The sequence below is a fragment of the Hippocampus comes genome, unplaced genomic scaffold, assembly GCF_001891065.2.
Source record: "Hippocampus comes isolate QL1 unplaced genomic scaffold, H_comes_QL1_v1.1 scaffold12, whole genome shotgun sequence".
NCBI lineage: Eukaryota > Metazoa > Chordata > Actinopteri > Syngnathiformes > Syngnathidae > Hippocampus > Hippocampus comes.
Window position 1 is genome coordinate 693,488 of NW_017805478.1, and position 19,494 is coordinate 712,981.

At 46.8% G+C, this 19,494-nt stretch overlaps 2 protein-coding genes across 3 annotated transcripts in view; one reads left to right on the forward strand and one right to left on the reverse strand.

Annotated features, from left to right (window-relative positions):
- dlgap3 (discs, large (Drosophila) homolog-associated protein 3) overlaps positions 1 to 12,795 on the forward strand; it is a 33,750-nt gene extending 20,955 nt beyond the window's left edge. Inside the window, exons 2-12 of the mRNA XM_019875613.1 lie at positions 153 to 1,324; positions 3,572 to 3,777; positions 4,607 to 4,709; positions 4,787 to 5,003; positions 5,777 to 6,294; positions 8,037 to 8,131; positions 8,827 to 9,046; positions 9,783 to 10,077; positions 10,197 to 10,288; positions 10,422 to 10,568; positions 11,009 to 12,795. Coding sequence (XP_019731172.1) covers positions 227 to 1,324; positions 3,572 to 3,777; positions 4,607 to 4,709; positions 4,787 to 5,003; positions 5,777 to 6,294; positions 8,037 to 8,131; positions 8,827 to 9,046; positions 9,783 to 10,077; positions 10,197 to 10,288; positions 10,422 to 10,568; positions 11,009 to 11,314 — 3,297 coding nt within the window. The 5' untranslated portion in view covers positions 153 to 226 and the 3' untranslated portion in view covers positions 11,315 to 12,795. The remainder of the gene's footprint in view (positions 1 to 152; positions 1,325 to 3,571; positions 3,778 to 4,606; positions 4,710 to 4,786; positions 5,004 to 5,776; positions 6,295 to 8,036; positions 8,132 to 8,826; positions 9,047 to 9,782; positions 10,078 to 10,196; positions 10,289 to 10,421; positions 10,569 to 11,008) is intronic.
- A 3,305-nt stretch (positions 12,796 to 16,100) lies between these two features.
- LOC109519208 (alpha-L-fucosidase 1) lies at positions 16,101 to 19,121 on the reverse strand. 2 transcript variants are annotated; one of them, XR_002168900.1, is made up of 9 exons: positions 18,682 to 19,121; positions 18,388 to 18,522; positions 18,132 to 18,269; positions 17,936 to 18,041; positions 17,643 to 17,843; positions 17,376 to 17,566; positions 16,588 to 16,687; positions 16,283 to 16,467; positions 16,101 to 16,249 (listed from the first exon to the last, which is right to left on the reverse strand). XR_002168900.1 is itself a non-coding variant. In XM_019875612.1 (8 exons), exons 1-8 carry the CDS (start codon positions 19,020 to 19,022, stop codon positions 16,333 to 16,335), a joined length of 1,347 nt encoding a protein of 448 aa, XP_019731171.1. In that variant the 5' UTR covers positions 19,023 to 19,121; the 3' UTR covers positions 16,101 to 16,332. The 2 variants fall into 2 exon arrangements, 1 of the variants encoding a protein (XP_019731171.1); XM_019875612.1 differs by having other exon boundaries at positions 16,101 to 16,467.
- Positions 19,122 to 19,494: the final 373 nt, after the last annotated feature.

Below are 19,494 nucleotides of genomic sequence, written 5' to 3' on the forward strand. Positions count from 1 at the left end.
GAATGCACAGTCACATATAGCACTGTGGAACAAGAGTGCCCCCAGTGGACAAAAACGTACATACAAATAACAATATAAACATGTGGTCGCTTCTCATTCTGTCGCGTTTTTGCTCCGTTTCATTCTGAACAATCTTCGTTGTGTGCCTGCAGGTGAGACTTGTGCAGCCCTGTCACGCCCACAGCGCCCCCTTTCTGCCCGGACGGCCCACCACGCCCCGGTGCATATGAAAGGGTACCATGTCAGCCGCAGCTTGTCCCAGCATTCCTCCGGTGGTGGCGGAGGAGGGCCTTGTCACTGCCCACCCGAGGACTGCGATGGCCCAGGCAGAGACTACTACCACGGTCATAACGACGGCCACTACTACCCTCCGGGAGGCCCGGCGGAGGCTTTGGCGCTGGAGAGACACCATTCCCACTCCCATTCTCACAGCCACTCGGGCGGGGGCACCTTCCCTCGCTCGCACCCCAGCCAGCATCCGCCTTTGCAGTCGTTTGACTCATGCGAGGAATGCTTATCGTCGGGTCACGGAGGTAAGATGCACCGCATCCCTCCGAACCTGATGGATCAGTTTGAGAAGCAGGTACCCTTCCATCCCGACGGCTTCCACACGCTGCAGTATCAGCGCACCACCAGCGGGGGTGCCGAGCAGCGCAGCGAGAGCCCCTCGCGTATCCGCCACCTGGTTAACTCGGTGCAACGGCTTTTTGCCAAGTCCCATTCCTTGGAGGCTCCTTCCAAACGGGAGTACAACGGCACGAGAGGAGGCGGGGACTACCGAGGTGAGAGAGGAGGGGGTCACAGGAGCGGAGGGGAGGACGCCGGGGGTCACTACTCCGGCCACCAGTCTCGCTCCGCTCGGAGAAACAAGTCTCGAGAGCGCAGTAAGAGCGGAGACTCTCGACACGAGTCGGGCAGACGACACCGCAGCAGGACGGCCGGCTGGTGGAGCTCGGATGACAACTTGGACAGCGACAGCAGCTTCCTTGTGAGTGGCGGCAGGAAAGGATATCCCGGCGGGCACGAGAGCCTGGATGCGGCCATCCAGGAGCTCACCATGAAGAGGCCCAAGGAGCGAGGCGGCGGGCCGGGGCCTGCCGAGTGCATGGCCTGTACCACCATTGCACTGGCAGGAAGCGAAGGAGGCGGACACCTGGCTCACCCCGGTCACTCCATGAAAAGGAGCACGTGGTCGGCCATGACGGTCAGTCAAGCCAGGGAGGTGTACCCTTCTCGGGGGGGAGGAGGCGGAGGAGGAGGCTATGACAAAGCTCTGGTGCCCGTTGAGAACAAACTCAAGGAGAGGACTCTGCATTATCTGCAGGTGAGCGCAAGCCTGCTTGCTGTGTGTCGAGCTGCGTATGAGGCCAAATGTTCGAAAATCAGCTGTGCAATGATTCACTCCGCAAGAACGGCGTTTAATGTTTTCGCAGCAATCTGTTCACTCATAACCCATCAAGTGTCGATTTGAAATGTACCGTATGCTAACGTCTGTTCTTACCCCACATGAGTATGATGACCGATTGGCTATCAACGGCAATTTTCCATGAGCATAAGAAGCAGAACCAACAATAACGCGTGAAGGCGGTAGACTTTAATGTTGATGCGCTCCACAAAAAAAAAAAACAGCATGAATTTCAAAGTAACGTTTAGCTCTGACAAAAGGAGACGAAGAAAAAAAAAAAGAACATGAGGTGACGTCGCCGGTTGGAAAATAAGATGCCGTCACGTCTCAGCGTGGTCGTAGTGCCTCACTTAATTCATCCCTTAGCCACAGCTGAGGGCTGAAGATAAAAAGCAGGGGCGGGCATTTAGACAAGCCCGTGAAGTCCGACACATTGAGGCGGGGCCTCAGAGCAGCTTCCTGCAGGAGTTGCTGATCCACATCTACGCTGCCAGTTAGTCTCCTGGATACGATTTACATCAACGCGATTTATCCTTCTCACCCACAGGTTCCACCGGATTCATATTGTTTTGTTGATGTAACTGTTGGCGTCATTAGTTGACTTCTTGTCATTGGTGCTTGCTCACTTTTCTGCCACACAAAAGTATCCTGCTGTCGAATTGTTTTACAATCATTCCAAAATGGGAAACGGAGCTACAGCCATGCGACAGAACAAAACTGCTGTGAGAAAAAAAGAATTCTGGTCAGGGTGACACTAATGTTCAAAATAGGTGGTCATGACTGTATCTCATCCCTTTAGAATTCTGTTTAATGAAGCAATTGGTTGACATTGTTAATTTTCCGATTGCCGATTGCGGCAATTCAGTGGAATAACCATCCCCAAATGTCGTCCCACAAAAAACCCGAGTGACTCCTGCCCTTCACGCCGCCTGAGCCCTTCTCTGCTTATCTTGATCTGGCAATAAGCGATGACAAAAAACGACATTAGAGAGAAAGAGTGACACAAAGACGGCTATAAAGTGTCAGGTACGATGACGGAGGCAAATATATGGGTGCCGAGATCGGAATCCAAGATGAGGGAAGCGATAGAGCGACGGCTGCCACGGGGGCATAAACGAAATAAGAGGAGAAAGAGCATGATGAGAGGATGGAAGTGATAGATAGTGAAAGACCAGCGGCGGTGGTGGCAGATTAGACGCCAAACATTTGAAACGATGACCTTAAAAAGGGGCACTCGGGTGGATGCAAAAACCTCAGGGCGAGACGACTTTAGTTGGACCTCATGTTGCGTTTTTCATACGTTTCACAACGGGAACGGGTTGACGTCATTGTTTGTCTCATTGCTTGTTATCTTTGTTCTGTGCCGTGTGATGGTCCTCAATCCTTGATTGGATGTTTGTTTTCTCATCAGGTTCTCATTGCTGTCTCGCCCACCCCTTTTTTGTGCATCCTTTCTTCTCTTTGTCTCTCACTTTCTCCTCTTTCATCACCTCGCGCATCTGCCCCGGCGCGTGCCACCCCCCCAAAAAAAAACGTGCGTCTCTCTGCGTTTGTGTCCGTCATTCGCTCTGCTTGGCTACCTGCCTCTCTCTTTGTTGCTGTCAGCTTGGACTGATGCTTCCTTTTTTCTTTCTCGCGTGTCAAGTGTTTCTCCAGCTGTCAGAGTTTCTCTCTTTCTGTAAGTCTCTGTCGCAGTCTTTGTAGCATCATTTCTCTCTCTCTCTCTCACTCACTCTCGTGTGCATGTGCAGCTTGATCTCAAAGGAATTCAGAAGGATTTCATACGGAAGCGTATAGACCGTAATTAGAAAGGTGCGGGGCATGTTTTTCAAGATGACATGGTGTCTTCATACATTTTCAACTAAATTCTCCTGAGATCACGCTGGCACGTGACATGCATGTATGGTCACGCTTGGGGTGGATGTTTGTTTGAACTGCATGCCAAACAAACATGTGACAGTGCAACAGGGAAAACTTTTCAACCACAATAACAGAGAAAAGTGTCAATGACTCATCTGACCTTTATTTAACCTAAAAAAAAAAAAAAAAAAAAAAAAAAACGCCTGGCCTAGTGTCAACAAGCTTGAACGCTACTCACAACTGTCGTATTGTCAGAAACTTGGAAGGTGAATTGTTGATTTTCAAGCGAATGCGATTGTGTCTCAGGTTCCCTCAGAAGACTGGGGGGGCGGATACGGCGGCACAGACGGCGGCGGTGAGATTCCCTGCCGTCGCATGCGCAGCGGCAGCTACATCAAGGCCATGGGCGACGACGACAGCGCCGATTCAGACAGCAGCCCCAAAGCCTCGCCCAAGTCCACCCTGATCGCTCAGAGGGATGCCTTCAGACGATCCATCAGCATGGATCAAAGGTCAAACTCCGCCTACGCACTGCTTAGCATAATACTGACGCCGCAGATTCACGCTGCGATCTGTTTCGTCTGCTTTCGCCGCTCGCTGTTTGCTTTGGCTGCTCTGTTGTTGCTGAACTCTGTTCTGACATTTGTCCGTGACATTTAACGTGTCATTGTCATATTTCGAGATAAGCGTATGAATCATGGTGAGGATGGGATGAGGAGACAACAAATCCAGAGATGGCATGAAGCGGTTTGAAAACACTGATCAGTAATACAGTAGGGGGGATTCCAGAACTGGAAAACAATGTGGACACGAACATATTTGAAAATTGGGTTTATTGTATATCGTTATTATGCTTTCACAAAAACAAAGTGAATAAACAATCACATAATTTCATTCAACATGACACTCTGAAATATCTTGTCAGGTGGCGATTTGTTTGGGGAAACCTGACCAGTCAGAAAACACATTTTTCAAAAACGTTGAATAATTTTTTTTCCAGTTTAATTGTGTTTGAATATTTATTCAATATTAATGTTACTCTGTATTATTACTCCAACGACAACGGCAGCGTTGCGATTCGATGTTCGGAGTTCTCTCTCAAGCATAAAAGCTAGCTGCGTTAGCTGCTATGCTAACCGGTCAACAATAAACAGCTCAAGAATACAATAAAAAAGTGTATTTCTCCGACTTTCGGATAATGAGTCACAGTTGGGGGTGACCCATAATGCAGCTCAAAACTGAACAAACATGACGAGGACTTGCTTGACGTCAATTAGCTTGATTGTGTCATTTCTGTTCCAACTTTGGAATGACTCCCGAGTTGATTGTTTTTAACTTCAGGTATTCATGTAAGCAGTGTACGGACTCCTATCCGAACAGCCGGACAACACCCAAGTCCCACGCGCGCTCGCGCAGTTACACTCGCTCGCTGACCAGCTCTCAGGTAACGGTGACTGTGTGGCTTATTTTGAGGACGGGACGTTCGATTGATGCTTTGACTTATCTGGATCTCGCCTTTAGTTGGGAGACACCTTGGACAGACAGTTTGAGGCCGTGTGCGAGACCATGTTCGGGGAGGTGGAGTCCCAAGCGGTCGAGGCTCTGGATCTCCCGGGGGTGTTCCGCACACGTAGCCACAGCTATGTCCGCGCCATTCAGGCCGGCTGTTCCCAGGACGACGACTGTCTCTCCGTATTCTCTCTGTCTGGTCCCCAGGGAAGCGTCAAGGCGGGAGCTGGTGAGTTTCTGTGCAATTCACTCCAACAGGAGGACTCTTCCAGTCATGACTGGGAAAGTTTATTTTGAAACCAACAAATTGTCGGTTAAACAGGTCCCAGAAGGCCTTGTGTTCAACCTTAAAGTTTCCACTGTCTAAGGACGGCTTTTAATCATGTTCAGAGTGCCTCAGGAATTTGCTTTGGCGTGTCGTTTTCTGCAGTCGTCTGTGCACTCTTGAATGCAAAGCGACCAAATAACCAAAAGCTAAGACAAGCAAATCTGACAGGTTGAATTTAAGCCTCTGCCCTGTCAAGAGTCAACTCCTTCGCCCCCGCTAAACACAATCCCACCTTTGCTTACAACCACGCGTGCTCACCATATTTGAGTGCATCTGTTCAACAAATCCGTTAAAGTGGAAGAAAAGACAGGGGGGGGGGCTCATTTTAATATCTCCAAGGAAATTGTTTCATCTTTTAAATAGGTAGGCTTCAGCTTGCTTAAGGGAAAAGTCAAGTCCTGCATATCATTTAACATCATGCAAAAAAAAAAAAAAAAAAAAGCTATTTATTCTGAGCACAGGGCTTTCTATGAGTCATTTCTCAATGGTTTTCTTATTTTCCCCTCCTTCTAATTGAACCCCCTTCGTGTCATCAATATTCTACTTTGTTTCCATCCCCTCATTCTTCTAGGCTGTCCCTTTTGTAAGTATCCATCCCTGCTGCCTTTTTCTCTCAACAACCCAACTCTGCCTCTGCCTGTGTTTCCCTTTCTCCCACTTCTTTGACACTTCAGTCTTTCCTTATCGCAAAGGTGCTCCTCCCCCACTCCCACCTCGCATGTCCAAGTCTTCGCTGTCCGTGCGAGCCCAGAGCAGCACCGAGTCCAACCAGGACGCCTACTACCAGAGCAGCCACGGGCGCTCCAAACCGCACAGTAACTCGGTGGACCTGGGCTGCGCCGACGGAACTTCGGGACGCTCTTCCAGAGTGGGCTATTACGCAGCCACGGGCCCGGGGCGTTCCCGGCAGCACAGTAACTCAGCAGAGAGCCTGGATGGAGGGATGAGGGGCTCGCGGGAGATGGTGCCCTACGGAGGAGGTCCGGGAGTCGGCGTGCGGGCCAAACACAGCAGCTCAGCTGACAGTTTGCTGGAGGGGCCGCCCAGGGCGGCCCGGGAGAGGGACGGTCGGGTTGGGGGAAGCCTGGGGAAGTCGGTCTCCCTGCCACAGAACAGCATTGTTTTGAGTAAAGCTGGAGGGCAGGACGACGGATGCGGTGGCAGGAAATGGAGGCCGTCCATCGCTGTGCAGGTGAGGAAGACTCTCTGGTCTCTGGCTTCATGTATCCAGCAGAGAGACCCGGTCCGGTTCATTAAGCGGGGTACGTTCCAGAGGTGGAAATAGCGTTACCTCTATCAAAACCGTTGAACGCATTTAAACACCACACAAAAAATGGAATCACTCTTTTAAAAGTATTCCTTAGCAATTGCTCTCATGATCTCGCACGCACACACACATCTCCAAATTAGAGTTAAAGCGTTCTTTCTTCAAGCCGTTTGTCACTCCTAGCTGAGGTTTATTGTAAAACCAAACAACACAAACAAAACAAAACAAAACAAAAAAAAAAGAATTCAATTTGACTTAAATACCAAAATTATAAAAGCCAACTGATCTGACAAAAGTCCTCTCGCTTAATGCTAACGTTTGAATTGCCACAGAGAGGCTCGTGTACGTCGGCATGGATGTAACAGAAATTCGAAACTTTCTGACTGCTACTTAAGCGCCCACGGAGCAGCAACACATACAAGCGCAATACTCACAGGCATACCGTATATTCCCTCTGCTCTGTGGGAGCAACGACATGACTGGAGCTCAATAGGGGACCTTCTCCGCCTCTTCCTCTATCTTGACTTGTCCTTCAAGAGCTCAGTGCTGCCCCGGCGTGTTTTGGAACAACGCGGTATTAAATCGAGAATGAGAAGTTCTATTTGATAAAAGTATACCATAAAAAAAAAAAAAAGTCAGTCCATCTTTACAGGAGACTCGATCAATTACACAATTGTGTGTCATTTATCAGTTGATTGGCTTCCTAGCGTGTAATTGCTGGAAACATGACATGCATGACATCCAAATGCATTGACCTCAGACAATAGGGAAACATTCTGTTGCTTCCTTTGCCAAGAGAGAAATGAGATGAGTGATTAGATCGGCGTCTGGCACGGCAGCTGTGTTTGTCATCCCCAGATCGGAGTTTACTTATGATGCATACCAAGCGCACATTTTTGGCTGACTCATATCCAACCTTTTTTTAGAACGCATTTTCCCCATTAGCATAACTCGTGATCACAACCCACCTGGGCCTTCTCTGGAGTCCTGCCTTCATTAGCCTCCCTGCGAATGCCGTCATGATCACACCGTAGTCAAGATCGACGACGCTACGAACGAACGTCTTGCAGTCAGAATCAATGTCAGCACCAACGCCACAAAACCTTCAAGTTGTCAGTCATTTCTGCTTCGCTACTAAAAATGACGGATAAACGACGTACGCGTCGTACTGGTGAATAAATTCAGTGAGTTGCCACGGAGGCCATTTCATGGACGGTGTCATTTTTTTTCTTGAAGTAACAATGGCCACAACAAAGGCGTTAGATACACAAAAAAAACTAAGTATAGCTGATCCGATTACGGACACAACACTCATATTCTTGATTCGGTTGAATCTAATTGACTCTTTGCCTGATTTTTTTATTTGGGGAACATTTCCTGCCATTTGCTTGAAAGAAAAATACGAACCGATTCAAAATATGAAATTCACAGAAAGTTTTCGCGCCAGGTGGGCATTGCCAGTATGTGGCTGTGGTTTCCCTGGAATAGGATCGTGCTCTTTCTCCTTCATTCCAGGTTGACAGCTCAGAAACTCTGTCCGATTCAGACGCGGATGGCAAAGCTGTGACAGAGGTTCATTCAATCGGAGTGCAGGTGGAAGATGACATTTCCAGTATGTGCCTGTGGTTTCCCTCGAATAGGATTGTGCTCTTTCTCCTTCATTCCAGGTTGACAGTTCAGAAACTCTGTCCGATTCAGACGCGGATGGCAAAGCTGTGACAGAGGTTCATTCAATCGGAGTGCAGGTGGAAGATGACAAAAGGTAACGGCAAATTATTCACCGCCTTACTGATTGCTTACGCTCGGCACACGGCATCGAACACTTAGTGAAAGCATAAAATTGACTCACATGAAGTCCCCAAAAATACGGAGCTTCGACCCTCAGCATCATCATCATCATCATTTGAATGCATAATTTACAAAAGCCTTTATTTTCGTCAGGGCCCCCCAACGGCGCAAACACCTTTGGTTGATTTCACCAAAAGATTCTATTTAACATTTCATCAGACATCACAGCTTGAAGTCGATAACGCCTTGTGGCTTTTTCCAACCGCGAGCGTGCACTCCTACCGCGACGGTTTCGCGCGTGCGGTGGCCTCGAAGCCTTTGGTCAGATTCACGCATCAACACAGCGTCCCACGCAAGCGACTGAGCGGTGCACGTGTCCTGTTGTCATCGGGTATGATGGTGTCACACCTCAAACTGTCACAGCACGGACGAGGGGGCAGGGGGGGCGAGATGTAAATGACAACATCCAGTGACGTGCACTCGTTTGTCATATGCCAGATGATTTAACGGGACTTTACCACGAGTGAGAGAGCTGTATTGGCAGAAATCGCAGTGCTCACTGCTGAAATTATCCGGAAGGGATAAAAAAATACAAATGTAGTCTTTTGCGTGTGATGGCACTGCGTAACGGATTGGCTCCGGGCCTGCTGCGACTTCCCTGTGTCACAGACGGGCCCGTTTCAAGCGCTCCAACAGCGTGACGGCGAGCGTGCAGGCCGACCTGGACCCCGAGGGCTTCCCGGGGCTGAGCGTTGCCGTGCCAATGCAGGACAAGAGTCTCCAGTTCGGTTGCTCCTTCCAACGGCATTCATCGGAACCGGAGTCAGCTGGCCAGTTCACGGAATGCCACCGCACCGTGCATACGCAGGGACAGTGGGCTTATCGAGAGGTACGTGTGGCCATTGAACCACAATATATCGTCATCTGTCGTTGGCTCTTGTGTTTGCCAACTTTTATCGAGTCATGAGGAAAAAAAATTCACAGCACAACATCCCAAAAGGTGAACGGCAAAAAAAAAAAAAAAAGCCATGAGCGAGTAAACTGGTGACCCGCACTATTCTTTTGGATGGACGCGAGACACGGCCAGTGTGAAAAGCTGACCCGAGGAAAATACTGTAGGCTATTCCATCAGCAACCCTGCGGCAGAGATGCAAACTTCGTGCTCTCTTCGCTATTGTCCTTCAAAATCATCCGGTCAGGACTCACACCGATCCCCCGGTGAGGTCCTGCAAGCGACCCTACCGCCAATCGGACAAAGGCGGTTGGGTAGGCAGCTCAAGACATCGACAACCACGCTCAAAGGGGATCGCTAGCCGGCATCAATGGATCGATCCCAAGATGGCAGCCTGGACTGCTACGACAGAGAATGGCAGACCGTCGAGTGGGATGTGGTGCAAGACCACCGCGCTTGCATTGCGCCTGTTCAGGCCGGTTCATGCCGGTCGGCTAAAACCGGATTGGGTGAATGCCATTTTAACAACAACACTAGACTGGTTCATGAACTAAATCGGTGCAACACAATACTCTTTTCCAAAGACTGTCCATAGAAATGCTTGTTGTGACCGGCCGCTATATGACGACAGTGAACTTGACCGATTGCCCGTTTATCGGCGTCATCACTCCAGGACTTTATCCAGAGTGGCTACACCACAGAGGCTTGCCCAGGAGACCCACGGTCGCACCAGCATCAGCACCTTCCTCCGCGTTCCCATTCGCCACTCCCCCTCACATCAGAGCGAGGGTGGGCGGGGACGCCCTCCTTGGAGGGTCCCCGGAGCCTGCCCGACTCGGGTCGAGCCTCCCCCTGCATGAGGGACGGAGAATTCTTCTTGCGCCTCCTGCAAACGGAAGTGGAGAGGATGGAGGGCTGGTGTCAGAACATGGAAAGGGAGGCTGAGGAGAACGAACTCCCAGAGGAGAGTGAGTTTGTGGAGAGCGACCTTTGAGATCATCGCAGAAATCAATTGCTGGATTCAACTTCATTGTTTGTTCTTGTTTTTTTTTTTTTTTTTTTGGTTTTTTTTTAAAATCATCTCCAGTTCTCGAGCTGATTCGCAATGCAGTTGGCAGTGCTCAGATGCTCATGTCTCAGAAGGTTCAGCAGTTCTTCCGTCTCTGCCAACAAAGTGTGGTGAGTTTGAGTGATTGCATATGATGCCCTGACAGCAACTTGACATATGCCCAAGACATTTTTTTTTTTAAAACATCTGTGGTATATTCAGTCATTGAACTTATCACTAATCTTGTCTCCTTGCCCACCCCAGGACCCGTCTAGTTACCCCCAGCCCACCTCTCAGGACCTAGCAGGCTTGTGGGACCTACTTCAGCTCAACATAGAAGACATCCGGGTCAAGTTTCAGGATCTCCAGAGGCTCAAAGACTCTGGCTGGAAACCCCCCGTAGAAAAGAAGGTGAGCCAAACCACCTCGGTTTCCTTTCAGCGCTCCCCCAGAGCTAAACTGGCAAAGTGCAGGAGACTCCCGCAGATGTCCTCACTCCCGTCACAGGTTGCGAGAATGCAAAAATCACAATCTGAACTGAACTGAGCTCCAACCTTAAATGTACTTTATACAGCAGGGAGGGCGTTGTGTTGCAATCTCTAGAATGGTTAAGGTGCTTCACTAATTTGCTCTTCGTACTGCAAAACTAACCATCGTTTCTCTTTTCCTCTTTGTCCTTCACATCATGTCATTGACCATTCGTGTTCTTACCCCACCGTTCCCTTTCCTGACCCAATGAACGCAACAACCCCAATTTTTTTTCAATCCCTCTCACGCAACCAAACAAAACTATGTCACCACGCACACCCGTTGCCGCCTTCAATGTGCGTGTCACCGTCGCTGGGTTCCAGGAAGACAAGAAGCTTCCTCCTCCCTTACCAAAGAAGCCGGCGGGCGGGGTGAGTGGCAGCCTCCGGGCAGATAGCGTCGGTGAAGGAGGGGGCGGAGGCGGGTCGGGGGGCCTGGTGGTGCCTCGTGTCGGGGGACACACCCTACCGCTGAGGGAGAAGTCTCTGGACCTCGTGGACCGTCAGAGGACAGAAGCAAGGAGGAGGCTGCTACAGACCAAGCGTACTGCCTCCTTCAGGCAAAATTCGGCCACAGAGAGCGCAGACAGTATCGAAATCTACATTCCCGAAGCCCAGACTCGACTCTGAAATCCACCTCAGCCATTTCACTCTGACCAGTGACCCGGACCTTTGCAGCTCTGGATTATCTGCAGGTCATTTTAACTCCTCCCCTTCCTCTAAGACGAGATCATTCCCATACACTTCCCATTACTCTCAATTCCGTTCGCAAGCAGTAACAGCCATTTGGGTGTCTTGAAAATTGCACATATTATTGGCACAGAGGCCTAAAAAAAAAAAAAAAAAAGTAGGGGTAGCAAACGGATAAGAATCATCGCCTATTTATATAGTTATTTATGCATTTATAGTTTTGCTGAGGACAAACAAGAAACACCCCTCTTTTTGTTACGGTGAATTGCTGAGGCTCTCGCCCTGGTTCGTAGCATGCCTGGTCATGTTCACCCAGCACTTGTACATCACTGAAAATAAAGGGCTTATTAACAGGCACAAAACCTCCACGACGGGAGATGATGAGACTTCACCTATTCCTGTTGCCACCCTTGGACATTCGTTGGCTGTGATTTGCCCCAGCTACATGTATCCATACTCTTCTCTGACACTGCCAGGATGGAGAACGAGCCACGCCCTGATGGTTCGCTGTCCCTGCCTATTCTTCGCACCGGATTTTGTTTGCTTTAGCATCGATCACATTCATGAAAAAGAGCATCTGGACCACACTTGGGGTGGAAAAAAAAAAAATTATGTGAAATACTGTCTTGCGAGAAATGAGTCGTAATGGGACGAGAGCAGCCATCGTCTTTGGAGGAAAAGGTCACGGCACATGAATAAAGTCGGGATGTTCGGAGAATGGTCCTATTTTGGAAGAAATATCCGAGTCAAAATATGAGAATGAAGTTCTCGATGTAATGTGACTTTATTCTTGTCAAAGGACTATTTCACCTCTCAAATTTAGACTTCTAATAATACAATTGTATTCCGCTTAATATGCAAATCTATAATTCCATATTTTTTTTCTTCCCCAGTGAGGCCCACATTCTCCTTTCAACGCCAGATTTTCTTGAATGAACAGTTGCTATTCTGTCTGGAGTGTGCACGCTCATTCTTGCCAAACGGAGCATTTGCAGGGTCGCATCAGAGCTTTGACAGCAAGGGAGCATCACAGGCCACAAAAATAGTCACGTTCGATTGGCTGAAGTGGCTTCTCAGGACTCCACCGAGGGGAGACGGGGAGGGCTCCATTTCACTGTGAGGTTAGAGCACCACCAAGTGGTCAATTTCGGAAAAGCAGCAGACCGAACAAGATGCCCTTACGAAAACAACCAGACATGACAGAAAGAAGTGGTTGCCCTTGACCTGCTCTTGCCCATCAAAAAGTGAATATTGACTCGACTCAATAGTTAAAAGCAAGAATGGCATATCTTATTTATCCACATGAGGAGCCTCAGCTTGGGAAATTGCTTCCAAAGAGAGTGGTCACAAGATGAAAAGGAAGCTGCTGGGTCGCGGGTGTCTTTGGATGAGATTGACTTTTGGCTCTTTGGTGTTTTGACGAAAAGAAAGTGCAGCAGTGTAGCATGACTTGGCTCATTGTGTTCGGTGTCATGAAAAGAAAGTAGGGACACGTTTGCATTGTCAATATTTTGTATGGACGTTTTGTACGACGACGCTGATGCGGTGTAGCGGCCACCTACTGGAAAAGTGAAGTGATGAAAAGACCAATGAAATTCAGCCATTAGCATGATTTTCTTTCCTCCGAATACCTGAATGGAACCTGGCAAATATTTTAACAGGAGATGTATATTTTATATATAACATAATCTAACATTTATAGATAAACAGAGACTATTGAGTACAGTGTACAAAGAGGCCTATATCAAAATGTGACATATTATGATAACGATGATAATTACGGTTATGTAGACATGTGTGACACCACTGCTGTGCGGCATATCCGGGCACACGTGAAAAGATGACCGAAGTGCTGGGTCAGATTCACAGGGTTTAAAAAAAAAAAAAAAACATTGTGAGTTGCCAAGTTGAATCCTCTGGAGCTTTTACATCTTCAAATTACATATCTTCACCTGTCATTCTCTCCTTCCCTCTATTTCCACTTCCGAAACCAACGACATGTGCCTAACCAGCTATGTGTGGACGTTACTGTTCAAGTTTACAGCGTGCACGTCTGTGAGACGTGTACGTACGAAAGGAGCGAATGTTGAGAGATGAGCTTCAAGGAAAAATGTTTCATTGTAATTTCAGGCCCTCCCTTGTCACCCCTCACTAGGACTATGTCTGGACTATTTTCTGTTGGCACTGCATGTTTTGAAAGAGAGTAGCCAGCAGACGAGAGCTCATGTTTGTAGCTTTCAAAATCTTTGTACAGGAGCTCCTTAAGAGACAACATTAGCGGCAAGGGACAAACGTGCTGAAGCAAAGGTGAGACCTGAAGTGGTGCCGCAGTACCCAACTTGACAACATCTGAGTGGTGGTTGAGGCTCATCGAACAAAGCACAAAGACCTGCTTTTTTTTTTTTTAATATACTCTTATGCCACTGTGAAGGACTCCTGACTGATCTTTTCATCGCGGGGATTTATCCACAGTAGCAACTTGTTCTTCACTTCTCAAGCGGAGCCTTGAGTGAATCACATATAGCTTTGTTTTTTTGTTTTTTTAAATAATATATTGCCTATTCCGCTCTATGTGAACAGTGCAAGGACTCTTGCGATGAATTGTGAGGTCTCGCCAAACACACCAGACCGACTACGCCACAGACCACCTGTCACCTCTTCCTAAAAGTGCAAAAAGCCCACATTCAGAGCCAGACGAAAAAACCCCCGAGTACCTCAGCCTTTGCGACCCGGGCCTCTGTCCTCAGGGGATTCTCCATACTACAACACAACTGACAAAAAAAAAAAAAGACAAAAAACCAAGGACAAACACAATCGAGTGCTTTTTAAAACTGGTGATATCGGACAATTTGCTGCGACTGGAGAGCGGACAAGGCGGACGCAAGTGTATTTTTGTGAACGAGGGGTCTTGCAGCTGCAGATTTGAGTTTTTGGTGGACATTTCTATGAGGCTGCTCTGATGGTATTCATCGTCCTAAAGGACTTTTTTTTTTCAACATTTGATTTATATCCCTTACAAGGGGCTGGGTTTTGACTTACTCGTTTATACTACAATTGTTTTCAGTTGTATTATCTTATTTCTTTTAATAGGAACAATTAATAAATACAAGTTAGTCTTCATAGGATCTCAGCAAAAGATCAAATTGACTCGAAAATGGCAATTTCAAAATAAAACGTCTTTTGGGGCGTGGGTTCTCTTTTTCACGGCTGAGAAAAGCCCTCAAAATTTTGATTTATTTGGCCACAGAAATGGAAGAATTTCACGAGAGACCTGCATGGCTAACTAATAGTTGCTGCCAAAAAAAATATCACCTTTTTTGTTTTGTTTCTCATAAATTGTATGCATTACACAATTGGGCCATGTAAACGTAATTGTATGCGTTATACAACCATGTTTACTTGTCCTATTTGGACATTTTATTACCCGCAGAGCAGCCAAGAGACATGAAACTGAAACTCCAATGTGCCTTTCGCACTGGGGTGTACTGACTGGTGTGTATCAACACTGGAACGCTTTTCTTGAAAAAAAAGGAAAAAAATGTAAATACATGTTGCCAACAAACATTGTGCTACTCAATATCACATATTGTTAATGCAATATGATTATTAGTTGTAGGATGGTTATTGCCATTAAAAGGGGGTTTCATGATTGCCACCGCTCTCCTTTTTAGAAACTTATGATATCTAGCGAGCGGTGAGTCTTGTGTACAATCACTAGCTTTACGTGTTAGGACGTGTCTCAAAAAGCGCTGCTAGGATGGACAACAAAGGGACTCTTGGAAGACATATTTCTTCCTAGGATCAATGATGGACACAAGGAGTGAAGGATCACTAAAGAGGGCGGAGTCAAGATTTTGGTTTCCTTTTGAACTCCCATCCAGGGAAGGAGGAACATGTGAAACTTGCGGATTTCCCACTGTCGTCCACGATATTATGTAGCAAAAGCGAAAATGTCCTCTGCCCCCCCATCCCCCCCCCGCCCACCCTGTTCCATCATCTCGCCCCAAACACCAGACGGGTCTTACGCGCCGAGCTTTTCTTGTCTTTCAGCTCGGCTTCTTCAGTTGAATACAGTGCCAAGACAACATCGTGTATATAGAAACATTCTTTTTGGCCGTTGTTGTCATTTGAAAAGAAATGAGTGGAGCACATAGCAATACCATTGGAATATAAATGTCTCATAAATCCGGAGAAGGTGGCTCAAGAAGATGCATGCTTGAGAAACACCACGGCGACGTGAAGATGTATTGGTTGGGATCATGGTTCAGTTTGTTGTGTTGTGGGTCTCATTGTGTACATTACCATACCAGTTTGTACTATTTACTGTTTAAAAAAAAAAAAAGTCATGGCTCTGGATGTGTCCAAAGAGCACATCTGAAAGCCCAGAGAGATGGCACACTGTGACGTGGTTTATACCCCAACACAGAATGTAACACGGTCTACGTTGTCGAAACATTTTCTAAAGGCTAATATTATTACTATTAATATGATGATTACTATAAAGCTATTTTAGCCAGTTAAACGAGCCTGCCGTGTCTTTGTTTGTCTCCATTTAAAATCTTTCTGCATTTTTGAGGTCCTTGCATTCTATTAGTTCACCGCGGGTGCATTTTCCTCCAAAAAAATCCCTTTGAAAACAGTTCTTGCACGTTCCAAGTGTGGTTTCACAACTGCATGACTTCCCCAGTTAGGTAAATTTCTGTTCCTCGAATAAACAGTGGTTGGAAATATTTTCATTTTTTTTATTTTTGAAAAACAGTCCAAAAAAAAAAAAAGACAGCATTGCGTTTCAGTCATTGAATTATCAAAATGGTTTTGACCATTTTGTCACCATGCAACAAAGAAAGAAGTGAAAAGGAGTGTTCATAATGTCATTAATAGTGCGGGGTCGAGCCCAAACGTCAAACGGATTTTCGGATCGCTGCGTTTTAGACTTTGGACCATGCAATGCTGAATGTTCACTTGACGCCGTCCAGTTTGAGGGTCCAGGCTTGTCCTGCAGTGCAGGGGAGTTCAGGTAAAGCAATGGCAAGGCCGGCATTGGGCTTGATAGGTGACCAAGATAAAGGCTTTGGGTTCCCCAACAACATCACCTGGATGACAGGCAACAAGGCAGGTTTGGTCACTGCTTGGTTAGCTTGCCGACCAATTTGTGGATAGCGCTTGAATGCAGAATTTTGCCAACATTACAACATTGTTAACTCGGTTTTTACCTTGGTGTTGGCTGATGTTTTGGGTTCCAAAAGTTGCACAGTGCTCTTGGGGGGTTTAGTTGTCAAGATGGCAAAAATACTGTCCCCTTTGGATGTATACCTAAACCAACAAAAAAAAAATGTACTTCAATTAGTGCATTGGGACACATTCTCCCAAGAACTTTTCATTCAAAAGCTATCTGTCATATTTCTGTTTTTTGCTAAGCTTACACTTGGTTTTGTTTCATAGTTTTGTTTGTGCTTTTTTTTTTCTTCCTCGTTTGGTTTTATTTCCACATGTTCTTGTCATTTAGGTCCCTTGTGTCAACCAATCAGCTTCCTCAACCCTTTGCGTCTTGTCCAGGTGTTCCGTGTTGTCTTGTCAGCTTGCTTGTATTTAGTTACGAGGTTCTTTGTTGGATTGCTGTGCTACTGTCATGGTTTTTTTTTGTTTGTTTGTTTGTTTGTTATTTTGGTTAATTAGAGTTTTTCAGGACTTTGTATGTGTTTTTTTTTTGGTCAACACATTTTGTTCAGTCCTTCTTGGTTCTCCTGCCGACCCACTTTTTGGTCCTTACCATCACGCACACATAACACCATCACACCTAAATTTTACCGTTTTTCTAGTGACATGATCTTCACTCCACACTGGAAAAATTATATATATGGAAGACAACCTGTGTCAAAACTGACTAAACATGCTCAATTTTATGAAATGACGTCATGAATTAATGAAAACTTTGTGCCTCTATTAGAATGGAGACCACTATTTGAGGCAATATTGTGATTCTGTTCTCCTTGCTACCTACCATACTGGCACAGAGGCATTTTCCATCTGGACCCTCCAAGGTTTGGAGGCGTAGACAGCTTCCCCGTTTACATAAAGCCAAGCGCCGACTCCCCGCAGCCGCTCTTCAAACAACGCTGGGATCATTCCATCAGGAGTGGGGCCCACATTTAGGAGGTAGTTACCACCCAGCGCCACAGTGTGAACCAGATCCTGAGCAGCAAGCAAGAGAATATGTCAGAGCGCATTTTAGAAGGACTGATTATATGCTTGGCTTGAATGTGATCACCTCTATGATGGTGGGCAGGTCCATCAAATCACTCATCTTCATGTTCCTACGATAGCCCCAGGAGAGCGTGTCTACAGATGTGCATTTCTCCCACTTATGTGCGGGCAGCTGACCTGGAGTATACTTGTCTTCACAGTTGTAGTAACCTCCATGTTTACATGCACAGCCAGCTCCCCACCTGTCATTGGTTACCACTGTATCCTATGAAATGGACTACATGAGTTCATCAAATGAAAAAAAAATATATATATATATATATATCGAGAGAGAGAGGATGTGATACTGGCGCATACTTTAACAGGGCTATCGTTGTAGAGCCAGGCAAGAAATTGCGTGGAGTTCCAGTATGTGTCAGGTGCCTCCCAGTCTCCATCAGACCAGATCACTTCAGGTCTATACCTGCAAGAGGGATGCTGAAATGTACTCAAGGCTGCACCTACGGTCAGTGTTCATTCATAGATAGACAAGTGTAGATGAAAATGACGTCACCTTACAACCATGTTATACAGCTCTGGTAATAGCTTGTGAAGTACAAATTCCTGTGTTTTAAATCCATTCTGCTTGTCCATCAGGTAAAGAGGGTGGAACCACTCGTAAAGGGAGTTGTAGAGTCCAAAGTGCATCGACCTGAATATGGAAATATAATTCCTCACTGGAGGCAAGTGGAATGAAAAGCAGCAAAACTACATTCAATCTTGTTGCTTGAAAGGAATCCGACTTTACAGCGAAGTAGGTGAGAACATACCGCTTCCGCACAGCTTCCCCCAATTCTCCGACGAGGTCTTTGTGTGGACCGGTATCAACAGAATTCCAGTTCCAGGAGTTGGGAGATTCCCAGTTGGTAAAACCTTCGTGATGTTTGGCTGTCAAGACGACATATCTTGCGGGAACAAACATAAACAACAAGACAGAGAAGTGATGCAACAGTGGTTTGAGTGGCTCAAAGTATAAACTGAATTCATATTTACTTTGGGGTTGCAATTGGGAGGGTGGTGGTATTATGCTGTGCCCAAACAGAACCCCAGTTCGAAATACTTACTTTGCTCCAGAAGCGTTGAATATATTCGCCCATTCCTCCGGCTCAAAGAACTGAGCGTGAAACTCGTTTGCAAACTCCGGGTAGCGGAATCCTGGCGGATAATTCTTGTTCATGTAAGCCACGCAATTGGGATCCGGTGGTTTCTGACCTTGCCAGTGCCACCAGAACCACTCGCTGTCAAATGCGGGCACGGAAAACACGCCCCAGTGAATGAAGATGCCCACCTTTGCCTCGTCGTACCAGGAGGGCAGCGGTCGGGTGTCCAGACTAGTCCAGTCTGCCGTATAGCGAGCTCCGGACGCCAACGTGACGAGTGCAAGGACGAAAGTTAAGAAAATCATCGTGACATTTAGGCTATTTGTGCTGTAAGTTAAACCATCAACAGCCCAATCGGTTACGAATAATCTTGCTCGCGTAGCAGTAATTTACGTTGACAGTTCTTGTACAGTAGTACAGTACAGTATTCGGGAGAGTCGCGTGACTTCTCCGTTATGACGAATTTGTGCTCCAATCCAATTCAGTGTCACTTAGCGTCCTCTAGCGAGAGGAAAGATAACTGTATTAAGATGAACTGATTCACAACATACACTCAGAATTCAAGTCAGGTCAACTATATTGTCAGATATGCTCGATGTGCAACATACAGCACAAATGAAATTTCTTTCCTCTCAACCACAGTGCAACCACAGGAGAGAGAACAGAAAGAGAATTATTTACTTTCTCATCCTTAATGGCATTGCACGTGGCTCTGCAGTCATCTACTTTTTTCCTCATTTGCGTCTTCAACGACTTTGATCCCAAATCGCCGACAGA